The sequence below is a fragment of the Oncorhynchus masou genome, chromosome 16 (assembly GCF_036934945.1).
Source record: "Oncorhynchus masou masou isolate Uvic2021 chromosome 16, UVic_Omas_1.1, whole genome shotgun sequence".
Taxonomy (NCBI): domain Eukaryota; kingdom Metazoa; phylum Chordata; class Actinopteri; order Salmoniformes; family Salmonidae; genus Oncorhynchus; species Oncorhynchus masou.
In genome coordinates this window covers 25,150,519-25,174,272 of record NC_088227.1, presented here as the reverse complement: position 1 = coordinate 25,174,272, position 23,754 = coordinate 25,150,519, and the positions used below count along the sequence as shown (strand labels likewise).

Sequence of the window (23,754 nt, the reverse complement as noted above, 5' to 3'; positions counted from 1 at the left end):
GTGAACAAGAACCCGATGGTCACTCTGACAGAGCTCCAGAGTTCCTCTGTGGAGATGGGAGAACATTCCAGAAGGACAACCAAGCCACTCCTCAGTAAAAGGCACATGACAGACCACATGGAGTTTGCCAAAAGGCACCTAAAGGACTCTCAGAATATGAGAAACAAGATTCTCTGATCTGATGAAACCAAGATTGAACCCTTTGGCCTGAATGCCAAGCGTCATGCCTGGAGGAAACCTGGCACCATTCCTACAGTGAAGCATGGTGGTGGCAGCTGTGGGGATGTTTTCCAGAAGTGGGGACTGGGAGACTAGTCAGGACCGAGGGAAAGATGAACAGAGCAAAGCACAGAGAGATCCTTGATGAAAACCTGCTCCAAAGTGCTCAGTACCTAAGACTGGGGCAAAGGTTCACCTTTCAACAGGACAACGACCCTAAGCACACAACCAAGACAATGCAGGAGTGGCTTTAGGACAAGTCTCTGAATGTCTGAGTGGCCCAGCGAGAGCCTGGACTCGAACATCTCAGGAGAGACCTGAAAATAGCTGTGCAGTGACCCTCCCCCTCCAACCTGACAGAGCTTGAGAGGATCTGTAGAGAAAAATGGAAGAAACTCACCAAATATAGGTGTGCCAAGCTTGTAGCGTCCTACCCAAGAAGACTCAAAGCTGTAATTGCTGCCAAAGGTGCTTCAACAAAGTTCTGAGTAAAGGGTCTTAAAATACTAACTGTATGTAAATGTGATATTTCCGTTTTTAATTTGTTATAAATTTGCCAACATTTCTAAAAACCTGTTTTTGCTTTGTCATTATGGGGTATTGTGTGTAGATTGATGAGGGGGGAAAACAATTGAATACATTTTAGAATAAGGTGGTAACGTAACAAAATGTGGAAAAAGTCAAGGGGTCTGAATACTTTCCGAATGCACTGTGTGTTAGCAGAGATGTGTTGTTTAATGTTATGGTGCAGACTGAATGTTGTCAGTATATTATACAGTAGTACTGATTGAATGCTGTCAGTATATTATACAGTAGTACTGACTGAATGTTGTCAGTATATTATACAGTAGTACTGACTGTTGTCAGTATATTATACAGTAGTACTGATTGAATGCTGTCAGTATATTATACAGTAGTACTGATTGAATGCTGTCAGTATATTATACAGTAGTACTGATTGAATGCTGTCAGTATAGTATACAGTAGTACTGATTGAATGTTGTCAGTATATTATACAGTAGTACTGATTGAATGCTGTCAGTATATTATACAGTAGTACTGACTGAATGTTGTCAGTATATTATACAGTAGTACTGACTGAATGTTGTCAGTATATTATACAGTAGTACTGATTGAATGTTGTCAGTATATTATACAGTAGTACTGACTGAATGTTGTCAGTATATTATACAGTAGTACTGACTGAATGTTGTCAGTATATTATACAGTAGTACTGACTGAATGTTGTCAATATTATACAGTAGTACTGACAATGTTGTCAGTATATTATACAGTAGTACTGACTGAATGTTGTCAGTATATTATACAGTAGTACTGACTGAATGTTGTCAGTATATTATACAGTAGTACTGACTGAATGTTGTCAGTATATTATACAGTAGTACTGACTGAATGTTGTCAGTATATTATACAGTAGTACTGACCGTATGTTGGCAGACTTGGTTTTGAGGTCGCTCCAGCGCTGGTTCATGTCGTCCAGTCGGTGTTGTAGAAACACAGCCTCCTCAGAGGTCCCCAAGGCCTTGACCATCCTGGGCCTGTTCCCGTCCACACTCTTATAGATATCATTATGAGCATCGATTTCCGCCTGGATATCCTACAGAGAAACAGCGAAGGAGAGAAAGGTTTTACTTTCAACAAGTCTGTGTTGTACAGTTACTGTGTTACATACATACAGCATTAAAAAGTAAAATCAAAACATCAATCCCTTTCTATTAGCTTTAAGATGGTGGGGGGGAAGAGAGGGGAGGGAGAGAGAGAACACACGTGCCAGCTGGTCATGATGAGTGTGTGTGTGTGTGTGTGTGTGTGTGTGTGTGTGTGTGTGTGTGTGTGTGTGTGTGTGTGTGTGTGTGTGTGTGTGTGTGTGTGTGTGTGTGTGTGTGTGTGTTGCAGAGCCAGCGAAACAGAAAGGGCAGAGCATTTTAGACATCTTTCAAATGTCCTCTAGCTACTTCGGACTCACGGAAAATAAACTGTCCTCAGCCTCCCAAGCGAGAAACAATTCATTCTAAACCCCTTCCACACCCGAACCAAGCGACCCAGGTCTCCGTACTTATGAAGTTCTATGTTCTGCTACATGAAAGTAAGCTAAGCTAATAATACGCTATGCTCCCCTAATCAACACTAATGTAAGCTAATGGTATGCTACGCAATGCCAGACGAGACCGGTGTGTGTGGCGTTCAGTGTGTGTGTGTGTGTGAGATTCAGAGAGGGACCCTGGGCCCTGAAGTAAAGCAGAGAGTGGGCCCTACAGATTAAGAATTTAGATGAGGGTGTGGTGTGAGTATTTGAATGTGTGAGTGTTCCCCTGGTTTCATTTGGCTAACCTGTCGTCCACTCTTCCACCCCCATCAGTACAGACCACCACTGTGGCTTGTCGTGCGTGGACCACCACTGTGGCTTGTCGTGTGTGTGGACCACCACTGCGGCTTGTCGTGTGTGTGGACCACCACTGCGGCTTGTCGTGTGTGTGGACCACCACTGCGGCTTGTCGTGTGTGTGGACCACCACTGCGGCTTGTCGTGTGTGTGGACCACCACTGCGGCTTGTCGTGTGTGTGGACCACCACTGCGGCTTGTCGTGTGTGTGGACCACCACTGCGGCTTGTCGTGTGTGTGGACCACCACTGCGGCTTGTCGTGTGTGTGGACCACCACTGCGGCTTGTCGTGTGTGTGGACCACCACTGCGGCTTGTCGTGTGTGTGGACCACCACTGTGGCTTGTCGTGTGTGTGGACCACCACTGTGGCTTGTCGTGTGTGTGGACCACCACTGTGGCTTGTCGTGTGTGTGGACCACCACTGTGGCTTGTCGTGTGTGTGGACCACCACTGTGGCTTGTCGTGTGTGTGGACCACCACTGTGGCTTGTCGTGTGTGTGGACCACCACTGTGGCTTGTCGTGTGTGTGGACCACCACTGTGGCTTGTCGTGTGTGTGGACCACCACTGTGGCTTGTCGTGTGTGTTGACCACCACAGGGAGACTGACACAAGAGGAGGATCCTTTCCAATTTTAAGTGGGGGAGATAAAAGACACACACACACACACACACACACACACACACACACACACACACACACACACACACCCCCAAACTGAAATTCATGCAGAGCTAGAAACCAATAGAATGCAGGCAAAACATAACGTCACCGACTGGTGACTGCACATGACAACAACACGTGACATTAGGTGAAGCATGTTTTTAGAGAGGCCAGTAAACACGTCACACAGTCAGGCTGTCTGTCTGCCATACCCAACGAGCAACCCCTGTCATTCACATAGCAAGGTCCTGAGGAAAGGAAGTCAGTTATTAGGGAGAAGGGATAAAGGGTGAATGGGCTCTACTATCACAGTCAACTATCTCCCCACCACAAATCTAATGACTGAAGGTCATAAAGATAGATACTTCAGAGAGAGGGAGGGGGGGGGGGCAGTGGGTGTGTGTGTGTGTGTGTGTGTGTGTGTGTGTGTGTGTGTGTGTGTGTGTGTGTGTGTGTGTGTGTGTGTGTGTGTGTGTGTGTGTGTGTGTGTGTGTGAGTGAGAGAGATGTTGTGCCAGTGAGTCAGCTGGATATGTTCCAGACAATGATGTGTATAAACCCTGGATTGCTGATGCTATGTATTGGCCAATGGAGGCTTTAAATCCATCGGCTGCCCTCCTCAGAAGGAGAAGGACAAAATTTGTATTTTATTGTTGTAGTTGGGACAGTAATATTAGTACTTTAATATTAGTACTTTTAAGGAATATAATATAATAATATATTAATAATATATTATTGTTGTTTATGTTTGCATAATATAGTATAAATGTATGCATTAAGGTGTCTGTAATACAATGTATTTGGCAAAAACAAATGCAGACATTTATAAAAACATTCGTATAGCTTCCAAAATAATTTTTTATAATGGAGGACAAGTAGCAAAATGGCTGCGCAGCGGCTTCAAAACAACGGCCCTGCCAGTCATCCAGGGCTTATAAACATCATTGGTTCGAGCTCATTCCCAAACGGCCTTCCCTCTTGAACACATTTTCTTCTCATTAAGTGGTGGCAAAGGTGATACATGAACGCGTAAATGCATTCTGACACAAACACACACACATATTTGTGGCATCAAATAGTCTGGTCATTGATTGAGTGCTGCCCTGTGATTGGATACTTTGAGAGAAAGGCCAAATATGATTCCTCTACCTAGCCTTAGGTACACAGCAATATCAGGCTAAACACATACCAGTAGCCAACACACACACACACACACACGACATGAACACACACTTCTCTGTACTGCCAGGTCTGCCACGACTGCTGCATGACTGTGGTCATTCATATAAGTCCATGTTTGATTTACTGGTTTGATGTAGACTCCAATCAACAGGTTTAGCACCAGCACGGCCCCGACAGCGTTATTCTAATGAGGACTCTGGAGATGAGGGTCACATATGTCTGCAATTTCTACGGCGAGGACACACACACACACACACACATTCCATGGCTGAACCGCTACTGGAAAAACATGACAATACCTCTGCTGTGTTTAGGAATAGATGAACCATGTCCATATGATAGCAATGGCACACACACATCAAAGCCACGTCCTCTACTCTTCTAGCGCAGAGCTGCATGAGGATAGTGGATAATAGATTTTGTCCCTGACACACACCCAGTAATGAATGGAAGATTGGCAGGATGTGAGCAGCCCAGACAACAGATACGGTCCCTGGGGGGCCTAATGTTCCAGCTATTTGGGTTTTCAGAGGAACCTGGCATTAGAAATGTACCTATCAGAGGAATGGCTGACTGACAAACACAGTGCAGGTGGCATGTAGCCCAGCAGTTGGAGCGCTGGGCCAGTAACCCAAAGCTCGCTAATTCCAATCCCCGACAAGGTGAAATATCTTTCAATGTGCCCTTGGCTGTGACCCCACTCTCTGAGGGTGTCTCAGGGACAGCTGATAACGGTTGTGACCCCACTCTCTGAGGGTGTCTCAGGGACAGCTGGTAACGGTTGTGACCCCACTCTCTGAGGGTGTCTCAGGGACAGCTGATAACGGTTGTGACCCCACTCTCTGAGGGTGTCTCAGGGACAGCTGGTAACGGTTGTGACCCCACTCTCTGAGGGTGTCTCAGGGACAGCTGGTAACGGTTGTGACCCCACTCTCTGAGGGTGTCTCAGGGACAGCTGGTAACGGTTGTGACCCCACTCTCTGAGGGTGTCTCAGGGACAGCTGGTAACGGTTGTGACCCCACTCTCTGAGGGTGTCTCAGGGACAGCTGGTAACGGTTGTGACCCCACTCTCTGAGGGTGTCTCAGGGACAGCTGGTAACGGCGGTGACCCCACTCTCTGAGGGTGTCTCAAACACACACACGGAGACACACAAACACACACACGGAGACACACAAACACACACGGAGACACACACACGGAGACACACACACGGACACACACACGGACACACACACGGACACACACACACACGGACACACAAACACACGGACACACAAACGGAGACGCACACAAACACACACACGGAGACACACACGGAGACACAGAATAAGAAACTAAAGTTCGGTTAACGTGGCACATCAACAAGCAGCTTTGGTAAACAAAAACACACTCATGCACCTTGAACGCACAAAGTGGCAAAACCTGAATCATACAACACTACAGCGTTACAGACGTCAGAGAGGAAAGCACTTTAAGAATCTCAGTCTCCCTACGTGTTCCCCTGCAGACTCTGGCTGTACCCCTCCACCCCCTGGAGGGGTAATAACGCTGCTGCCACAATAAAAAGCTTTAATGAGTTCAATAATTACTCCTCATACTTCATAAACCTCAGACTCACTCGGCAGACTTCTTCACCTGATACTACATAGACAGAGGGAGCGAGGGAGAGAACGGAGAGACAGTAAATGTCAGCAGAGTCTCCAGCTAGAAGAGAAGTGAAGGTCATTGGCTGACAGTAACAGGTGAGCTGACCTTCACGTGTTTGACTACAGTGATTTAGTATGAGGCTGGGTTCTCATCTGTGGCATCAAAAATAAACAACCTTTCAGTTTGTCTCAACGGGAGCTCAAATAGATGTCAAACATCTCAAATCTACCTCTTCAAATTTCCTGAGCAGCACCTGCAAGCTGAAGTTCAAGCCAATCATCTTCGGCTCCAGAATTAGTCTCATCCCTCTCCCCTCTACATCGTCTCTGAGGTCAAAGGGCACCGAGGAGTCGCGCAGGTTTGGAAAGTCCTCCAGTGGTTACGGTCAAAACCAGCTCTCAAAACACAGTCAAGGCCAGTACTCAAAACACAGTCAAGGTCAGTACTCAAAACACAGTCAAGGTCAGAACTCAAAACACAGTCAAGGTCAGAACTCAAAACACAGTCAAGGTCGGTACTCAAAACACGGTCAAATCCAATCCAAATATTGTCGAATCCAGTTCTCCAAATAAAATTAAATCCAGTGTTCAAAACAAGGTAAAATCCAATTCGTGCTCTCCAACCCGGCGACATACACGCCTCACACACCCTTCGTTGCCTGTGTGTGTGTGTCAGTGTGTGTTTCCGCCCTACTAGGCTACATGGTAGAAGCATCCTCTTTGATGGAACAGAGGCTGAGAGGGGGGCCAGGGCTAGCCTGCTGTCATGCCTCAAGCCTGGGGTTGGACGTCCCGAGAGCTGGGCTGAGGCTGGAGCTCCTGGAGGTAGGAGGTAAGAGGCTGCCTGAGGCCTATAGGCTGGGGAATAAGACCTTCAGCTGGGGTAGAATTCCAGGTCAGGTGTGGAGTTCTGGAGGACACTATCCAAGTCCTGTCAAGAGAGAGAGGTTTGTAGACTGACGTGGAGAGTCTGAGGGGCTGAGGGTTGAAGAAGTATTCCAGCCTCTCCTTGAACTTCCCTCTTGTTTTTTTCCCTTCCCTTCTTCCCTTTCCTCCTCCACTGCTTCTCGTCACTAAGGAAGCTGTTTACACTCCAGCCCGGGGTCGGGCCGAGTGTTTGTTCTCAATTACCCAGATAAAAAAGCCCTCTGGGCCTGCCGCAGGAACAAGGAAGAAACACAGAGGCACACGGTCTGCCGACCTCTCCTTCCTCTTTCAACAAGGCAATGCTAACACACTGCAGAGGAAACACACACACACCTACACACACTCTTACACTGTGTGAGCGAGACAGGGGCATGCCGTCGTAGCTCTACTACCAGCCCCCAGCGCCCTACCCAAGCCTGGACTCCCTCTCTCACACCCTGCTAATCACAGCCAAGTCAGAGCCAGTTAGTGAAAGAATGTCCCCATCCCTCTGGAGCCCTAGGTCACGTGTCCAGGGAGAGAAGCCACTGATCAGAGTAATGATCCTGAGAAAGAGTCTGGCAAGCTGGCTTCTACATCCTGGAGTCCGTCCAGTACGTTCTCCTTGCAGGGTGGAAATGGTAGATGTTTGTCTTTATCTTCTCTCTTCCCGCTGATTTGTATAACTTTTGGAGTTAAACTTTTTCTCTTTATCTCCCTCAGTTTTCATTACCTCTAATCTGCTATCCGTCCCTTCCTCTCGGTTCTCTCTTTCACTCCTTTTCACCGGCCAGTGACTCGGCTCTTTCCATTAGTTTAATCAGCATCCTCCCTTTCCACCCCTCCTCTTCCTTTTCTCCCCTCTCTCCCTCCCTCTTTAGAGGTCCCACTCCGCTCGCTAAACTAACTCAGCACACACCCATTTCCTGAGGCCTCTACTGATACACAGAGAGAGAATGGTGGGAGGGGGGTGGAGAGAGGGGCAGACGTAGCGGAGGTAACATGTGGACAGAGTGAAATGCCCAAATCCAGAGAGGGGGAAGAGGAAGCAGAAAAGAGAGAGGGTTGTGGAAAGAGAGAAGGGAGAGAAAGAGGGGTCAGAGGTTTAAGTAATGCAGCACTTTACTAGCAAAACGTTCTACCTGTCAGAGTCGGGATGGTGAAAACATGTGGCTCTCACGTGAATGGAGAGAAGGAACAAGAAAAGAACGAAAAGAGATAAGAAGGGACTGGGGGGGGGGGGGGGTGTAGCTCTGAAACCATACAGATGCGTTAGGTCTATACCTGGCTCTGTGTGTAGGCCTACAGAGACAGGCACTACCAACAGATATACGGTGTGTGCATCACATGTAGACACATCAGGCGGCTGCCCGAAGGGGGAAAAAAATAACAATAATTACAACCCCGAATATTCATGAGGAGAAGCCTTTGAAGTGTGCTATACTTAATAAAAATATTAACATATGCCATTTTCCCCTGTAACAGCACTTCTGATGAGGCACTATGTATGCAGACAGGAATATGCGCCCTGTGTGTTTTTGAGATGCAAGTCCAAGTCGATTAAATGGTGGGAAATTAGCAAGTCCAACATGCGAGCGAGACAATTTCAACAACAACTGTGAGGAAATCCACTGGAAGAAGCCTTAGGGGGGAGAATGTGTTGGGCGATTATGACTTTCCCTGGGGTTTGATACAACCCAAGTCTTTAAGTGGCTGTAAAACACCAACAAAAATACTCACACAGAGGCAAACACCAGGGGTAAACACACACACACACACACACACACACACACACACACACACACACACACACACACACACACACACACACACACACACACACACACAGCTTTGAGGAAGCAGGAGGTAAAAGTTGGGCAACATTACTACAGCTAATTGGATTAGGACCATTACAGAGGGAAGACGCAGAGCTATTGACTAGAGCTGATAGAGATGGGGGAGAGAGAGAAAGAGAGAGAGAATGAAAGAGAGGGAGGCCATACTGTGTGGCTTCGAAGACTGAGGCACATCTGCCTGTAATTCCCTGGCTGGATCAGAGAGGAACGGAGGGCTGAGGAGCTTCAATGGAAATCTGGGATTTGATCCGCACCCACTAAAACCATGGAAACTACGGCATATGGAGGAGAGGAAAGAGAGAGAAAACAGAGAGAGAAAGAGAGAGAAGGGTAGAGGTAGAGAGCTTACGGTGAGGACACTTAAAAGGCTTATCTAAACACTGACAGGAGGTAAAGGACAGGGAGCATAAGATAGACACAAAGGCACACGCACCTGTTAGTGTGGACACACGCACCTGTTAGTGTGGACACACGCACCTGTTAGTGTGGACACACGCACCTGTTAGTGTGGACACACGCACCTGTTAGTGTGGACACACGCACCTGTTAGTGTGGACACACGCACCTGTTAGTGTGGACACACGCACCTGTTAGTGTGGACACACGCACCTGGCCTGTGGAAAGTTGCTTTTGCCCTCCGATGGGCTCAAACCTAAATCAACCTCAATGACCTGGCTGGTCTCAAAGAATGATCAACAGTACCGAGAGAGTGTGGGGGGGAGAACGAGAGAGAGAGAGAAAGAGAAAAAGAGAGAACAAGGGAAGAGGGAGATGAATGCTAAAGGGACAAGAGAGTGAGAGTATGTGAAGGAGGAGAGCAGGTGAGAACTGTGTTTATAAGTCGTCTAGGAGCCAGAGTGGAGCTATGGGCTAACACAGCCCAGTATCAGTTACAGCAGGGACAACAACCCCCCCCCCCCATCCTGTTTGGACTGTAAAATACTGCTTTGCGAGAAACCACGCAAATACCTCCTATGATTGATCACTAAGCATGTCCATTTTAAGTGTGTTGTTTCCTGACAGATCTACATTGAAAAATGTCTGGAAGCTTTCAAAATGAGTGTAGCTTCACTTAACAAGGTGTTTCACAACAGGACCTACAGTCCTCCTCCACAGTGGATGTGGTTCTCTCCCGAGAAGTAACAAGCTGAAGTTGAGTGTAATAATGTCTGGAATGTGTGTGTGTGTTGAGTGTATAGGAATGTAAAGCGTTCTGTCGTCAGAGTGGGAGAGCACAAACATTATTCTTCACACATTCTAGAACTTAGCAAGGTTATTCTGTGCTTACAGAAGTCTTGAAAAGGTTGACTGTGTAAACACTACTGTGATATTCCTAAGACAACAAGTCAAACGAGGGTCACCATCTCTCTCTCTCATGTGTACCATTTGGGGTGGCAGGTAGCCTAGTAGTTAGAGCGTTGGGCCAGTAACCAAAAGGTTGCTGGATCAAATCCCGAGCTGACAATGTAAAAATCTGCCGTTCTGCCCCTGAACAAGGCAGGTAACCCACTGTTCCCCGGTAGGTCGCCCTTGTAAAAAATAATTTGTTCTTAACTGACTTGACAAGTTAAATAAATGTTAAATAAAAAAAAGTTTTAAATTTAAAAAAATAAAACAATTCTCTCACTTTCTTCCCTTTTGCACTCTGACAGACTTTCTTCCTGACCAAGATAACTTTCTTTCTCTCCCCGTCTCCCCGTCTCTCTCTCCCTCCCCGTCTCTCTCTCTCCCTCCCCGTCTCTCCCCCTCTCCCGTCTCTCCCCCTCCCCGTCTCTCTCCCTCCCCGACTCTCCCCCTCCCCGACTCTCCCCCTCCCCGTCTCTCTCCCTCTCCCCGTCTCTCTCCCTCTCCCCGTCTCTCTCCCTCTCCCCGTCTCTCTCCCTCTCCCCGTCTCTCTCCCTCCCCGTCTCTCTCTCCCCCCGTCTCTCCGTCTCCGTCCCTCTCTCTCACTCCCTCTCTCTCACTCCCTCTCTCTCTCTCCCCCTCTCTCTCTCCCCCTCTCTCTCCCCCTCTCCCAGTCTTTCTCTCACACACACACACACACACACACACACACACACACACACACACACACACACACACACACACACAGAAAGAGACAGAGAGACCACACCACAAGAACATCTGAGGACCTCAAGGCCAGACTGTATTGTATTCAGTACAGAAGGCCCGTGAAGGAACTCCATAATATCCTAGAGGACCAGCTATCTGAAAGAGGAATCATTAATTCCCCACTCATTCCCACTCAGCCTCTCCCCAGGACACTTCCAACGAGGTCATTTCCTGTGCCCAGGGTTATTCCCAAAGCACCACTTCCTGTTATAGGGACAGCGCCCTGTTGAGAGATGTGTGTGTGTGTGCAAACGAGAGATTGTGTGTGTGTACGCGAATGTGTGTGTCCTCGACTGCAAGACTCAGCCCCACGTGCGTGTCCGAGGAAGTTACACAGCTATACTCTGCACAGAAATCAATCAAGGAAAGAGCACCAGAATAGAAAGGCACCAGTTTCAACAGGCTAACACACACTCAGCTCTGTCTTCCTTCACAGAGTTACATATGAATAACAACAGGCTAGCACACACTCAGCTCTGTCTTCCTTCACAGAGTTACATATGAATAACAACAGGCTAGCACACACTCAGCTCTGTCTTCCTTCACAGAGTTGCATATGAACAACAACAGGCTAGCACGCACTCAGCTCTGTCTTCCTTCACAGAGTTACATATGAATAACAACAGGCTAGCACACACTCAGCTCTGTCTTCCTTCACAGAGTTACATATGAATAACAACAGGCTAGCACACACTCAGCTCTGTCTTCCTTCACAGAGCTACACATGAACAACAACAGGCTAGCACGCACTCAGCTCTGTCTTCCTTCACAGAGTTACATATGAATAACAACAGGCTAACACACACTCAGCTCTGTCTTCCTTCACAGAGTTACATATGAATAACAACAGGCTAGCACACACTCAGCTCTGTCTTCCTTCACAGAGTTACATATGAATAACAACAGGCTAGCACACACTCAGCTCTGTCTTCCTTCACAGAGTTACATATGAATAACAACAGGCTAACACACACTCAGCTCTGTCTTCCTTCACAGAGTTACATATGAATAACAACAGGCTAGCACACACTCAGCTCTGTCTTCCTTCACAGAGCTACACATGAACAACAACAGGCTAGCACGCACTCAGCTCTGTCTTCCTTCACAGAGCTACACATGAATAACAACTGATAGAAGGTGGATGAATGGATGGATGAATGGATGGATGGTGAATCCTGAAGAGATCAGACAGATCGATGGACTGCATTGACATTGTTGCAGCAGTAACTAAGCACATTGGAAAGAAATGCATTGGTTGCATCATGGACATTTGTCTTGCTGCTTTTTGCTCTATGTTGCTCTGTCTGTATGCTACGTCTTGCTTGTCCTATGTTGCTATGTCTTACTTGTTCTATGTTGCTATTGTCTATATTGTAATTGTTTAACCTGCCCAGGGACTGCGGTTGAAAATTAGCCGGCTGGCTAAAACCGGCACTTTTACTGAAACGTTGATTAATGTGCACTGTCCCTGTAAAAATAAAAATAAACTCAACTGAAACTCAACATCTGGTAGACCCATGCAGATGCATATGAGATTTCTTCAGCAAATTACAGTATCGTGTAAATTACAATTACCTGTACATTTAACCAAACACATTTAACATTCAATATCTCAAACAAGCTGCCTTGCACAACCAGACAAAACAAAGAATTGGGACCCTGACAATCAATGTGTGAGATGTCATCGCATGAATAAAAACAGTCATTTAAGAGAAAATACATGTCCAACAACTCTCAGAACCTAAAACCCAATCCAGCTCTGAATGGAGCTATTCCGTCTTCTTCTATGGTCAGATTACATCACCGACAGCAGACGACCTACAACGCCACGGCAATAGGGTCATTATAAAAGACAATAGGCACCAGTGGTCATGGAGCCAATCTCTAACAATGTCCTAAGGGTCAATCAACCAACCACAGAATGAGCCATGAATCTACAGTCTCTGTGTGGCTGGACAGCCTAACCCAAACTCTCCCCAGGGTGAGATGTGTCTGACTACATCCAGGGTGTCTTTAATAGGGAAATTGAAATGGATTTGGACCTGTGGTCCCACGCGCTGTTGCTGACTGATAATCCACACTGATAATCAGCTATTGATTATGGTGGAGCGTTGTGGTGGCTTGGTGCTTTCGTAAACATTTGGGATATGCACTTACGACAGGAGGTGAAATGTTGACGTCCTCAACTAGACAGTGTCCACACAAGCATGTGGTGGGAACACACACAAGCAGCACCAGCTAAAGGTCTGTTGTGTTACGGCTCATTTAGTGAGTGGGGCTCATTTGCAGATGTGATACACAGACACATATTAAGAGTATACTCTATACCAGTGGTTCCCAAACTTTTTATAGTCCCGTACTCCTTCAAACATTCAACCTCCAGCTGGGTACCCCCTCTAGCACCAGGGTCAGCTCACTCTCAAATGTTGTTTTTTGCCTTCATTGTAAGCCTGCCACACACACTATATGATACATCTTACAGGACCAGGGCACAAACAATATAATAATAATCAATTATATTGCTCTATTTAACCATCTTACATATAAAACCTTATTTGTTCATCAAATTGTGAATAACTCAGCACAGATTAATGAGAAGGGTGTGCTTGAAAGGATGCACATAACTCTGCAATGTTGGGTTGTATTGGAGAGAGTCTCAGTCTAAAATCAATTTCCACACAGTCTGTGCCTGTATTTAGTTTTCATGCTAGTGAAGGCTGAGAATCCACTCTCACAGAGGTACGTGGTTGCAAAGGGCATCAGTGTCTTAACAGTGCAATTTGCCAAGGCAGGATACTCTGAGTGCAGCCCAATCCAGAAATCTGGCAGTGGCTTCTGATTAAATTACATTTTCACAGAACCGCTTGTTTCAATTTTGATGAGGCTCTCTTGTTCAGATATCGGTAAGTGGACTGGAGACAGGGCATGAAAGGGATAACAAATCCAGTTGTTGTGTCGTCCGTTTCGGGAAAGTACCTGCGTAATTGCGCACCCATCTCACTCAGGTGCTTCGCTATATCACATTTGACATTGTCTGTAAGCTTGAGTTCATTTGCACACAAACAAATCATACAATGATGGAAAGACCTGTGTGTTGTCTTTGTTAATGCAACAGAAAAGAGCTCAAACTTCTTAACCATAACCTCAATTTTTGCCCGCACATTGAATAAAGAGAGTCCCTGTAATCCTAGATTCAGATCATTCAGGGGAGAAAAAACATCACCCAGCCAGGCCAGTCGTGTAAGAAATCATCATGCAAGCGGTCAGACAAGTAAAAATTATGGTCAGTAAAGAAAACTTTAAGACCGTCTCTAAATTATTATTATTATTTTTTTCCCCACCTTTATTTAACCAGGTAGGCTAGTTGAGAACAAGTTCTCATTTGCAACTGCGACCTGGCCAAGATAAAGCATAGCAGTGTAAACAGACAACACAGAGTTACACATGGAGTAAACAATTAACAAGTCAATAACACTGTAGAAAAAAAGGGAGTCTATATACATTGTGTGCAAAAGGCATGAGGAGGTAGGCGAATAATTACAATTTTGCAGATTAACACTGGAGTGATAAATGATCAGATGGTCATGTACAGGTAGAGATATTTGGTGTGCAAAAGAGCAGAAAAGTAAATAAATAAAAACAGTATGGGGATGAGGTAGGTAAAATTGGGTGGGCTATTTACCGATAGACTATGTACAGCTGCAGCGATCGGTTAGCTGCTCAGATAGCAGATGTTTGAAGTTGGTGAGGGAGATAAAAGTCTCCAACTTCAGCGATTTTTGCAATTCGTTCCAGTCACAGGCAGCAGAGAACTGGAACGAAAGGCGGCCAAATGAGGTGTTGGCTTGAGGGATGATCAGTGAGATAGACCTGCTGGAGCGCGTGCTACGGGTGGATGTTGCCATCGTGACCAATGAACTGAGATAAGGTGGAGCTTTACCTAGCATGGACTTGTAGATGACCTGGAGCCAGTGGGTCTGGCGACGAATATGAAACAATAAAAAAAACGTGTCAATACTTTCCCCCTTGATAACCAGCACCCTTCTGTATGTTGTAAAAGCATAACGTGGTCGCTGCCCATATCATTGCATAGTGCAGAAAATACACGAGAGTTCAGGGGCCTTGCTTTAACAATGTTAACCATTTTCACTGTAGTGTCAAAAACATCTTTCTAGCGGTCAGACGTTCCCTTGGCAGAAAGAGCCTCTCAATGGATGCTGCAGTGACCCAAGTGGCGTCGGGAGCAACTGCTTGCGCACGTGTCATCACTCCACTATGTCTCCCTGTCATGGCTTTTGCACCATCAGTACAGATACCAACACATCAACCACCAAAGTCCATTTGATGTCACAAAGCTGTCCAGTACTTTAAAAATATAATCTCCTGTTGTCCTGGTTTGCAGAAGAGGAGGTCTTCCTTAATGACCCCCCATAAACGTAACAGACATATACCAGTGGCTGTGCCAGGCCCAACACGTCCGTTGACTCATCCAGCTGTAACGAATAGAATTCACTGGCTTGTAGGTGAAGCAGTAATCGTTTCAAAACAGCTCCTGCCATGTCACTGATGCGTCGTGAAACAGTGTTGTTTGATGAAGACATTGTCTGTATAGTTTTTTTACCCTTTGCCCCCAGCATTGTCCCAGGAATAATTTAGTCCTCCACAATAGTATGGGGCTTGCCTGTCCTAGCCACTCAGTAGCTCACCATATAAGACGGTTCTAGCACCTTCTTATTAATGGTATCGGTTGCTTTTATACATGTCTTATTACTCAAAAGTCATCTTTATACTCGCTCAAAAAACTCCCGTGGCTTATTTTTCAAATTGTCACGTTTCATTTCTAAATATCTGTGCAAGATTGAAGGTTTCCTGCGAGAGAGTAACGGTTAACGTGATTGGATGTTAATTATTTGACTGGGCTACCTGTATTTGACATGGTGTTATTTCACTGAACACCAGATGGTTGAATTTTATTTGTGGCAGTGAAACAAGGCTACTCAGGTGGAAAAAAAACCTCGCCCAAATGTATGGCCCCGTTGAAAAATATAAATGGACTGTTTGAAAATGTGAAGAAAAAAATGATAAACACATTTTATTTAAAAACGTGAATCACATTTTTATTTGGCATAACCCCGACGGCATTGTGAATACCTGCTGTATACCATATAGACACACAGAGGCTCCCCCTATACCCTCCATACTATTCCTCTCCCATATGGGACTTCAGTGCTCTCAACTCAAACCCAGCCACCTTCAAAGCAAAGGCTGCCTCGTTCCCTCTCCCACTCTCTGTCGTTCAGCTCCAGTCTCAATTCCTGTTTACCTCCAGCCCAACAGTTCTAGCAGAGAGGTATTTGAGGAGTATAACCTACAGCCTAGGTGGTATCTCTCTCCCACAGGAGGAAAACAGCCCTGGACAACGTGATTGGTTGTGATACATAACATATGTAGCTGGGTCACGGGTGGTTGCAATGTTAACACAATTAAGGCAAGAGTACACCTCCTGCAATGCATGCTGGGAAAATGTGAGAATTGGAAAGGTTATGTAACTGGAGCAAATAGCAAGCATCGTTAGTAAAGACACCTGTTAACAGGGCCAGGGTGTTCTATGAGTCAGGACTGGGGAACTGGTCATGTGGAGTTATGGACTGGACTAGCCTGCATCAAATTATGGTCCTCTAAATGTCAGGGGGAGACGTGGGTTGAGAGTTTTAAGGGAAGGACATAAGAGCATAGACAAAGAAACAGACATGCTCACAAATTGTTGTAACACTCACACACACAGAAACACACCCACATACCCTCAGGTGACAAACAGCAGGTGAATCTAGTTATTTAAACAGCAGATGGCCATGGCCTGCGGTCAGAAACAGAGAGGGAGAGAGAGCGGGGGGGGGGGATCCAGAGGAGTAGGGATCTAGCCGTGTTACAACATGGGTTTATTAATAGCAGAACTGTGGAAAACAGATGCATAAATAACCACCAGGTAGAGTGGGAACGGGCCAATAGCGCACATGAAACATTCCATGGAAAGCTGTCGGAATCCCTGGGAAACACACATTTTCCACGGAGAGATGATGACCGGCATGACAATGTTCCGACCAAAACACAACCACAACACTTCACATGAACATAATGATCATCATTATCATCATCAGTAGGCTTGGGCGGTATACCGTATATACTGTATACCGGGCTGTTTGGAAATAGCCAAGGGATGGTTTTTCAATAGCGTCAATACCTTTGAAGTTTTTCAATAAATGTTAACATTTGTAGCTGCTTTTTAAGTAAAAACCTGCAGTCAACTTGTGCAATACATTAGGAGATAAAAAAGATTGCGTTCACCGGTCACATTATTTTACATTATGAAGCATATGTAGTTCCCCAGAACAGCTGGGCCAGTCGCGTGTCTGTAAGCAGCACAACAGGAGAAAGCAGGTGAGTTCAGCCTTGTATTGGCAGGAGTCAAACTTCTACATTGAAAGTCCGTTTTTTTGTTGCTTCAATAGAGTGATCAGAGACGTGCAAATATATTTTTCCTTTACAGAAAACGCATTGCATGACAATAAGTATGTGGACACCTGCTCGTTGAACATCTCATTCCAAAATCATGGCCATTAATATGGAGTTGGTCCCCCTTTACTGCGCGCTACGCACTCCAGCACTCCAGTTCTGTGAGGTTGTGTGGCCTACCACTTCGCGGCTGAGCCGTTGTTGCTCCTAGACGTTCCCACTTCCCAATAACAGCACATAAGGTTGACTTGGGCAGCTCTAGCAGGGTAGTAAGTAGACAAACTGACTTGTTGGAATGGTGGCATCCTACGATGGTGCCACGTTGAAAGTCACTAAGCTCATCCACACATGCTCCATTAACTCCAGACATAGTCTCATACAATTCAAGGTATTACAGATTACACTATTCCAAATCAAACTGCACATGATATTGTGTGATAAATGTCAGGCTGCGCAGGGTACACTACTCCACTGCTTTGCCCTATGCTCTAGCCAGTATGGTTATTGGTGTGGAATTTGTAGGATCCTCTCTGAAGTTCTGGAGCCTTCCGTTGACCCAGACCCGCTTCTGATAATCCTGGGAGTGTCTGAGTCCCTAAACGGATTAACCAACCCCCCCAAAACAACTCATCTCTTACAGTCTCATTTCAGCAACAAAAAAAATGTATCTTGTTGTTTTGGACAAGGAGGGAAGCGTCCTCTACCAAATTATGGCTCAGCGAATTGGCAAACAATTAGATATATTCTGAACAATAAATTATCAACATTTGATCAAATCTGGCAGCCTTTCCTCTCCTACTTGGACGAGTCGGCGCTGTGAATTTGTACATTTTAAGGCACTCTCAATTGTGGGGGGGTGACATCTACCCTCTTTCTTTCTACATGTCCTTGTTTGTATGTCTTGTTTTGTAATATTTGTTTTGTACCCAGAACTCTGGGTCTTGTTGTTCTTGTCTGCTCTTTTATGTTTAGATAAGAATTGTATACCTGTCTTTTATACCTATACAACATTCTTGTGTGTGTTCAATAAAAAATATTTGAGAAAAAACAAATCACTGAACTCTTCAGTAAGGCCATTCTACTGCCAATGTTTGTCTATGGAGATTGCATAACTGTGTGCGTGATTTTATACACCTATCAGCAACGGGTGTGGCTGAAATAGCCAAATCCACTCATTTGAAGGGGTGTCCACATACTTTATCATATAGAGTGTTTACTTTAGGCAGCAAATTATGCAAAAAAAATTGCTTCCTTTTCATCAGATGACAACAGAAGTGCAATGCTAATTGGCTGGCAGCCACACAAGTAAATGAGCTTACACACTGCATGGCCATCAATGTTTATCATAGAAAGAATGTAGCCAGTTTAAAGTTCATCTTGCATTTTATTGGAGAAAAGTAGGCTGGATACACCGACAAAAGTACCAGAGAAAAGTAGCTACACATCAGTCAGAGCGCGGTCAGGTGCCCGTTTGTGAATTCTCATCCCAGTGGAGAAGTGCAACTGAAGCACAAAATTAGTCTGATGCCGAGCAGAAATAACAATAACAACCATTTTTGATCTGTGTTAACAAAACGCAGCAAGAGATTTATTGTGCATTTTATATTTTTTTTCCTGCGTGAAAAATATAGAATTCTGCGTTAGCACGACTCACAACTTTAACTTGCTACTTATCTAAGTAAGTTATTGAATAAATAAGGTGATGGGGCATCACATTTTGTAAGCTTTCTGCCGTGTTCAAGGAGTCAAAGCCCTTTGGGATGAGTCATCTGTACAGCTGCCACTTCTATGATATTCTGTAACTCCTACCTATATACTATCAAATTAAATCACATTTTATTAGTCACATACACATGGTTAGCAGATGTTATTGCGAGTGTCGCGAAATACATGTGCTTCTAGTTCCGACAGTGCAGCAATATCTAAAATGTAATCTAATAATTCCACAACAACTACCTAATGGAATAAGGAATGGAATAAGAATATATAAATATATGGATGAACAATGACAGAGCGTATAGGCTAAGATGCAATAGATAGTATAGAATACGGTATGTACATATGAGATGAGTAATGCAAGATATGTAAACATTCTTAAAGTTACATTATTGAAGTGACTCGTGTTCCATTTGTTAAAAGTGGCCAATGATCGCAAGTCTGTATGTTGGCAGCAGCCTCTCTGTGCTAGTGATGGCTGTTTAACAGTCTGATGGCCTTGAGGTCGAAGCTGTTTTTCAGTCTCTCGGTCCCAGCTTTGATGCACCTGTGTGAGCTGGATTGCCTCTTACTTTCATTTGCGCTCATTAGCATATTTAGCTAGCAGCCTCCATGGAAAGTCGCTATTACTTGTGCTAATTTTGTTAACATTCTGGTACAGATGACCAATGGTCTTTTTTGTGTTTCTTGGCGCCCCCTTGTGTATTAAGTCGGTTATACAGTAAATCCTGGGACGAGAGAAGGACGACCGTATAACGATATGAAAATCTGGATACCACCCATCCCTAATCATCTTCATCATCATCATATCCATTCTTCATCCTCATATCCATGCTCACAATAACAGTTATTATCCCACAAACCTCCATAGCACACATAAAATACCACAGGCGGCATTTGAAATAGACAATTCAGTCAATAATAATACTTTGCCTTGCTTTTCAACCTGAACTTCTTCAGATATTACTTTCCTACATTTCAATGAGGAACATTTTTAAAAGGAACAAAAGAACCATAAAAAAAGTCAAATGTCTCATTAGGTCAAATCACCTCAATTCAACCTGTCCTTTCATAACATTAAGAACAGCTCAGCTTAAAAAGGTCACTGGGGTCGTTCACTCTCTGGGACAGCGTGTTCTATTAAGAGTTCTCATTTTTAAATGGAAGGGAAGCGTTTTCCGAGTTTTCTAAGGCTCCCGCTGTTAGACCACTGGAAGTGAGAAAGATACCTTACAATTGGCTCATTCATCCCCCCTCCTCTCCCCTGTAACTATTCCCCAGGTCGTTGCTGTAAATGAGAATGTGTTCGCAGTCAATTTACCTGGTAAAATAATAAAAAATTCCCTGTCTGGGTATAGCAGGGATGTTATTATCCCAACAGTATCCCTCCATCTGAGAGGTCCCTTAGAGCCTCTCCTTACAGGGATGGTATGAGGACAGAGGAGCAGAGGAGTCGGGATCAAGCCGGGATCGGCATTCCATAGGGAAGCATTTGGGAACATTTTAGTGTTTCAGATGTGTGGGAAAAGGTGGGTTGTTCTGGGTAAAAGGTCATGACTTGAACTAAACTAAACTAATTCTAGAACTCTTTCCAGAACTAAAGGTAAGGTTATGTAATCAGAATCAGACTGTTCTAATTCAATGGGTGAGATATTCCCATTATCTGTCCATTTCCACACCCAGCCCCCACTGTACACCTCAACATGTGTCCCATATCTCTCTGAGGCTGTCCGGCTGAAGACCCAATAGATATGGCTCCTCCCCCAACCGTCTGAGACCTCCCTCTAGGCGGGCGCCACGGCATTGCCATCGGCGCAGCCCAGCGGAAAGATAAGGCAGCAAAGTTTCCATGACAATAGCAACAGACCCATTAAGATTCCAGGTTCCTAATGGAAAACAGTTCCACCTGTAGCCTGGTCACATGACCCGTCCATGCTTTAACCTACTGTAATGAGGTTCTTTTAATGAAATATAGAGGCTATTAAAGCCACTGTCCTCTTTAAACACAAGAGATTCATGTTATAGGTCATTCATGTTTACCTACTGTATGACTCAAGACAAGAGCTATTGATTTAATGATGCAGCTCAGCTCCTATGTTGTATGGTAATTCAACTGATTGTATGAGACAGAAGCAGCAGACAGCACCAGAGATTTTCTTGTGGTTGTGTTTGAATGAAAAGCGCATGCATGAACATAAATACACGCACGGACACACACACAACTATACCAACAGTCAAAGCTCATTTTGAGCTCTCCCTTTATCTAATTAAAAGCAAGGCATGCTGGGTAAGCCAAACCAACAAACAGACGAGTGCAGGCCTTGAAGTCTGATTAGAGAGTCGACAAGGAGTCGAGGAGAGACTTCATTATAAAAACACAGACACTGAAGACTAACATCTATACGACAGACAGACAGACAGACAGACAGACAGACAGACAGACAGACAGACAGACAGACAGACAGACAGACAGACAGACGGAGAGGGGGAGAGAGAGAGGGAGAGAGAGGGAGAGGGACAGACAGACAGAGGAATTTCAATAAAAACAAAGACCAATGGAAATGACTGGTGGTTTATAGACAAATAAATGATGCCGTTCCTGAATGAGTGTATAGAATGTACAGAACTCACATGGTGAGGGAGTAGGTTGTTTTGTAGGTCTTGATTGACTCAGTGAGTGAGTGAAGAGAGCGGGAGGGTGGGAGGCGGGTTGTTTTGATTGCTGAATGCCTTGTTTACAGGTTACAGACTCCTTCCTCCGTCCACCCCTCTCCTCCCTCCTCCTCCTAGTTAAGATTATTGCTGGTGTCGGTGGGAGGAGTTGTGTAACCTTTTTGGGTCACCCTCGCTGACTGTCACCATGACAACAGGCTGTTGGCTTATTACTTCCTGAATGTGAAGTCACTAAGCCTATATCATAGCTATATGTTCCCTCTGGGCTTGCATCACCAAAATCAATGCAGCTATCACTCTTATCGGCCTCCCGAGTGGAGCAGCGGTCTAAGGCACTGCATCGTCAATATGGACACTGGTTCGATTCCAGGCTGTGTCTCAGCCGGCCGCGACTGGGAGACCCGTGAAGCGGCGCACATCCGGGTTAGGGTAGGGTTTGGCCGGCCGAATGTCCTTGTCCCATCGAGCTCTAGCATGCACGCTGACTATGGTCACCAGCTTTACAGTTTCTCCTCTGACACATTGGTGCGACTGGCTTCCGGGTTAAGCGAGTAGTGTGTCAAGAGGCTTGGCGGGTTGTGTTTTGGAGGACGCGTGACTCTCGACCTTTGCCTCTCCAGAGTCCGTACGGTAGCTGCAGTGATGGGACAAGACTGGGGAGAAAATGGGATAAAAAGTACACCAGTCTCAACGTCAACGTTGAAGAGGCGACTCTGGGATGCAGGCCTTCTAGGCAGAGTTCCTTTGTCCAGTGTCTGTGTTCTTTTGCCAATATTAATCTTTTCTTTTTATTGGCCAGTCTGAGATATGTCTTTTTCTTTGCAACTCTGCCTAGAAGGCCAGCATCCTGGAGTCGACTCTTCAATGTTGACGTTGAGACTGGTGTACTTTTATCCCATTTTCTCCCCAGTCTTGTCCCATCACTGCAGCTACCGTACGGACTCTGGAGAGGCAAAGGTCGAGAGTCACGCGTCCTACAAAACACAACCCGCCAAGCAAGTGTTTTGCGGGTACTATTTAATAAAGCTACCAATTGAGGACTTGTGAGGCGTCTATTTCTCAAACTAGACACTCTAATGTACTTGTCCTCTTTCTCAGTTGTGCACCGGGGCCTCCCACTCTTTATATTCTGGTTAGAGCCAGTTTGCTATGTTCTGTGAAGGGAGTAGTACACAGAGTTGTACGAGATCTTCAGTTTCTTGACAATTTCTCGCATGGAATAGTCTTCATTTCTCAGAACAAGAATAGACTGATGGGTTTCAGAAGAAAGTTCTTTGTGCTGATGCTCCAGATACTCAACTAGTCTAAAGAAGGCAAATGTTATTGCTTCTTTAATCAGCACAACAGTTTTCAGCAGTGCTAACATGATTGCAAAAGGGTTTTCTTATGATCAATTAACCTTTTCAAATTATAAACTTGGATTAGCTAACACAACGTGCCTTTGGAACATGGGAGTGAAGGTTACTGATGATGGCCTCTGTACGCCTATGTAGATATTCCATAAAGAAATATGCCGTTTCCAGCAACAATAGTCATTTACAACATTAACAATGTCTACACTGTATTTTTGATCAATTTGATGTTATTTTAATTGACAATTTTTTTTGCTTTTCTTTCAAAAGCAAGGACAAGCAAGGACACACTATCGTTTGAACGGTAGTGTACATTTGTTTTGCGCTGCTAGGTCTAGGTAGGTCTTTAGTTTTGAACGGTTTGGGCTACTGATGAGCGGTTTTCTGCATTGTAAAGGCGCAACCACGGACACAAAGCCATGCTTCATTTGTTTTTATGGCAGAGGCTGTGGTACAGCTAAGCCTAATCAAACTTGCCTGTGCTAATGGTTCTCACAGATGAAGTCAAATGAA

General features: G+C 45.1%; 1 protein-coding gene across 14 annotated transcripts in view; it reads right to left on the bottom strand.

Annotated features, from left to right (window-relative positions):
* Positions 1-23,754, bottom strand: part of utrn (utrophin) — a 339,503-nt gene that overhangs the window by 126,746 nt on the left and 189,003 nt on the right. For 12 of the 14 annotated variants that reach the window (XM_064991301.1, XM_064991300.1, XM_064991305.1 and 9 more), the window contains one exon: positions 1,665-1,837. In XM_064991301.1, the coding sequence (XP_064847373.1) occupies positions 1,665-1,837 (173 nt within the window). Of the gene's footprint in view, positions 1-1,664; positions 1,838-6,343; positions 7,801-23,754 lie in introns of those variants that run through there. The other 2 variants (XM_064991312.1, XM_064991313.1) reach the window with 2 other exon arrangements.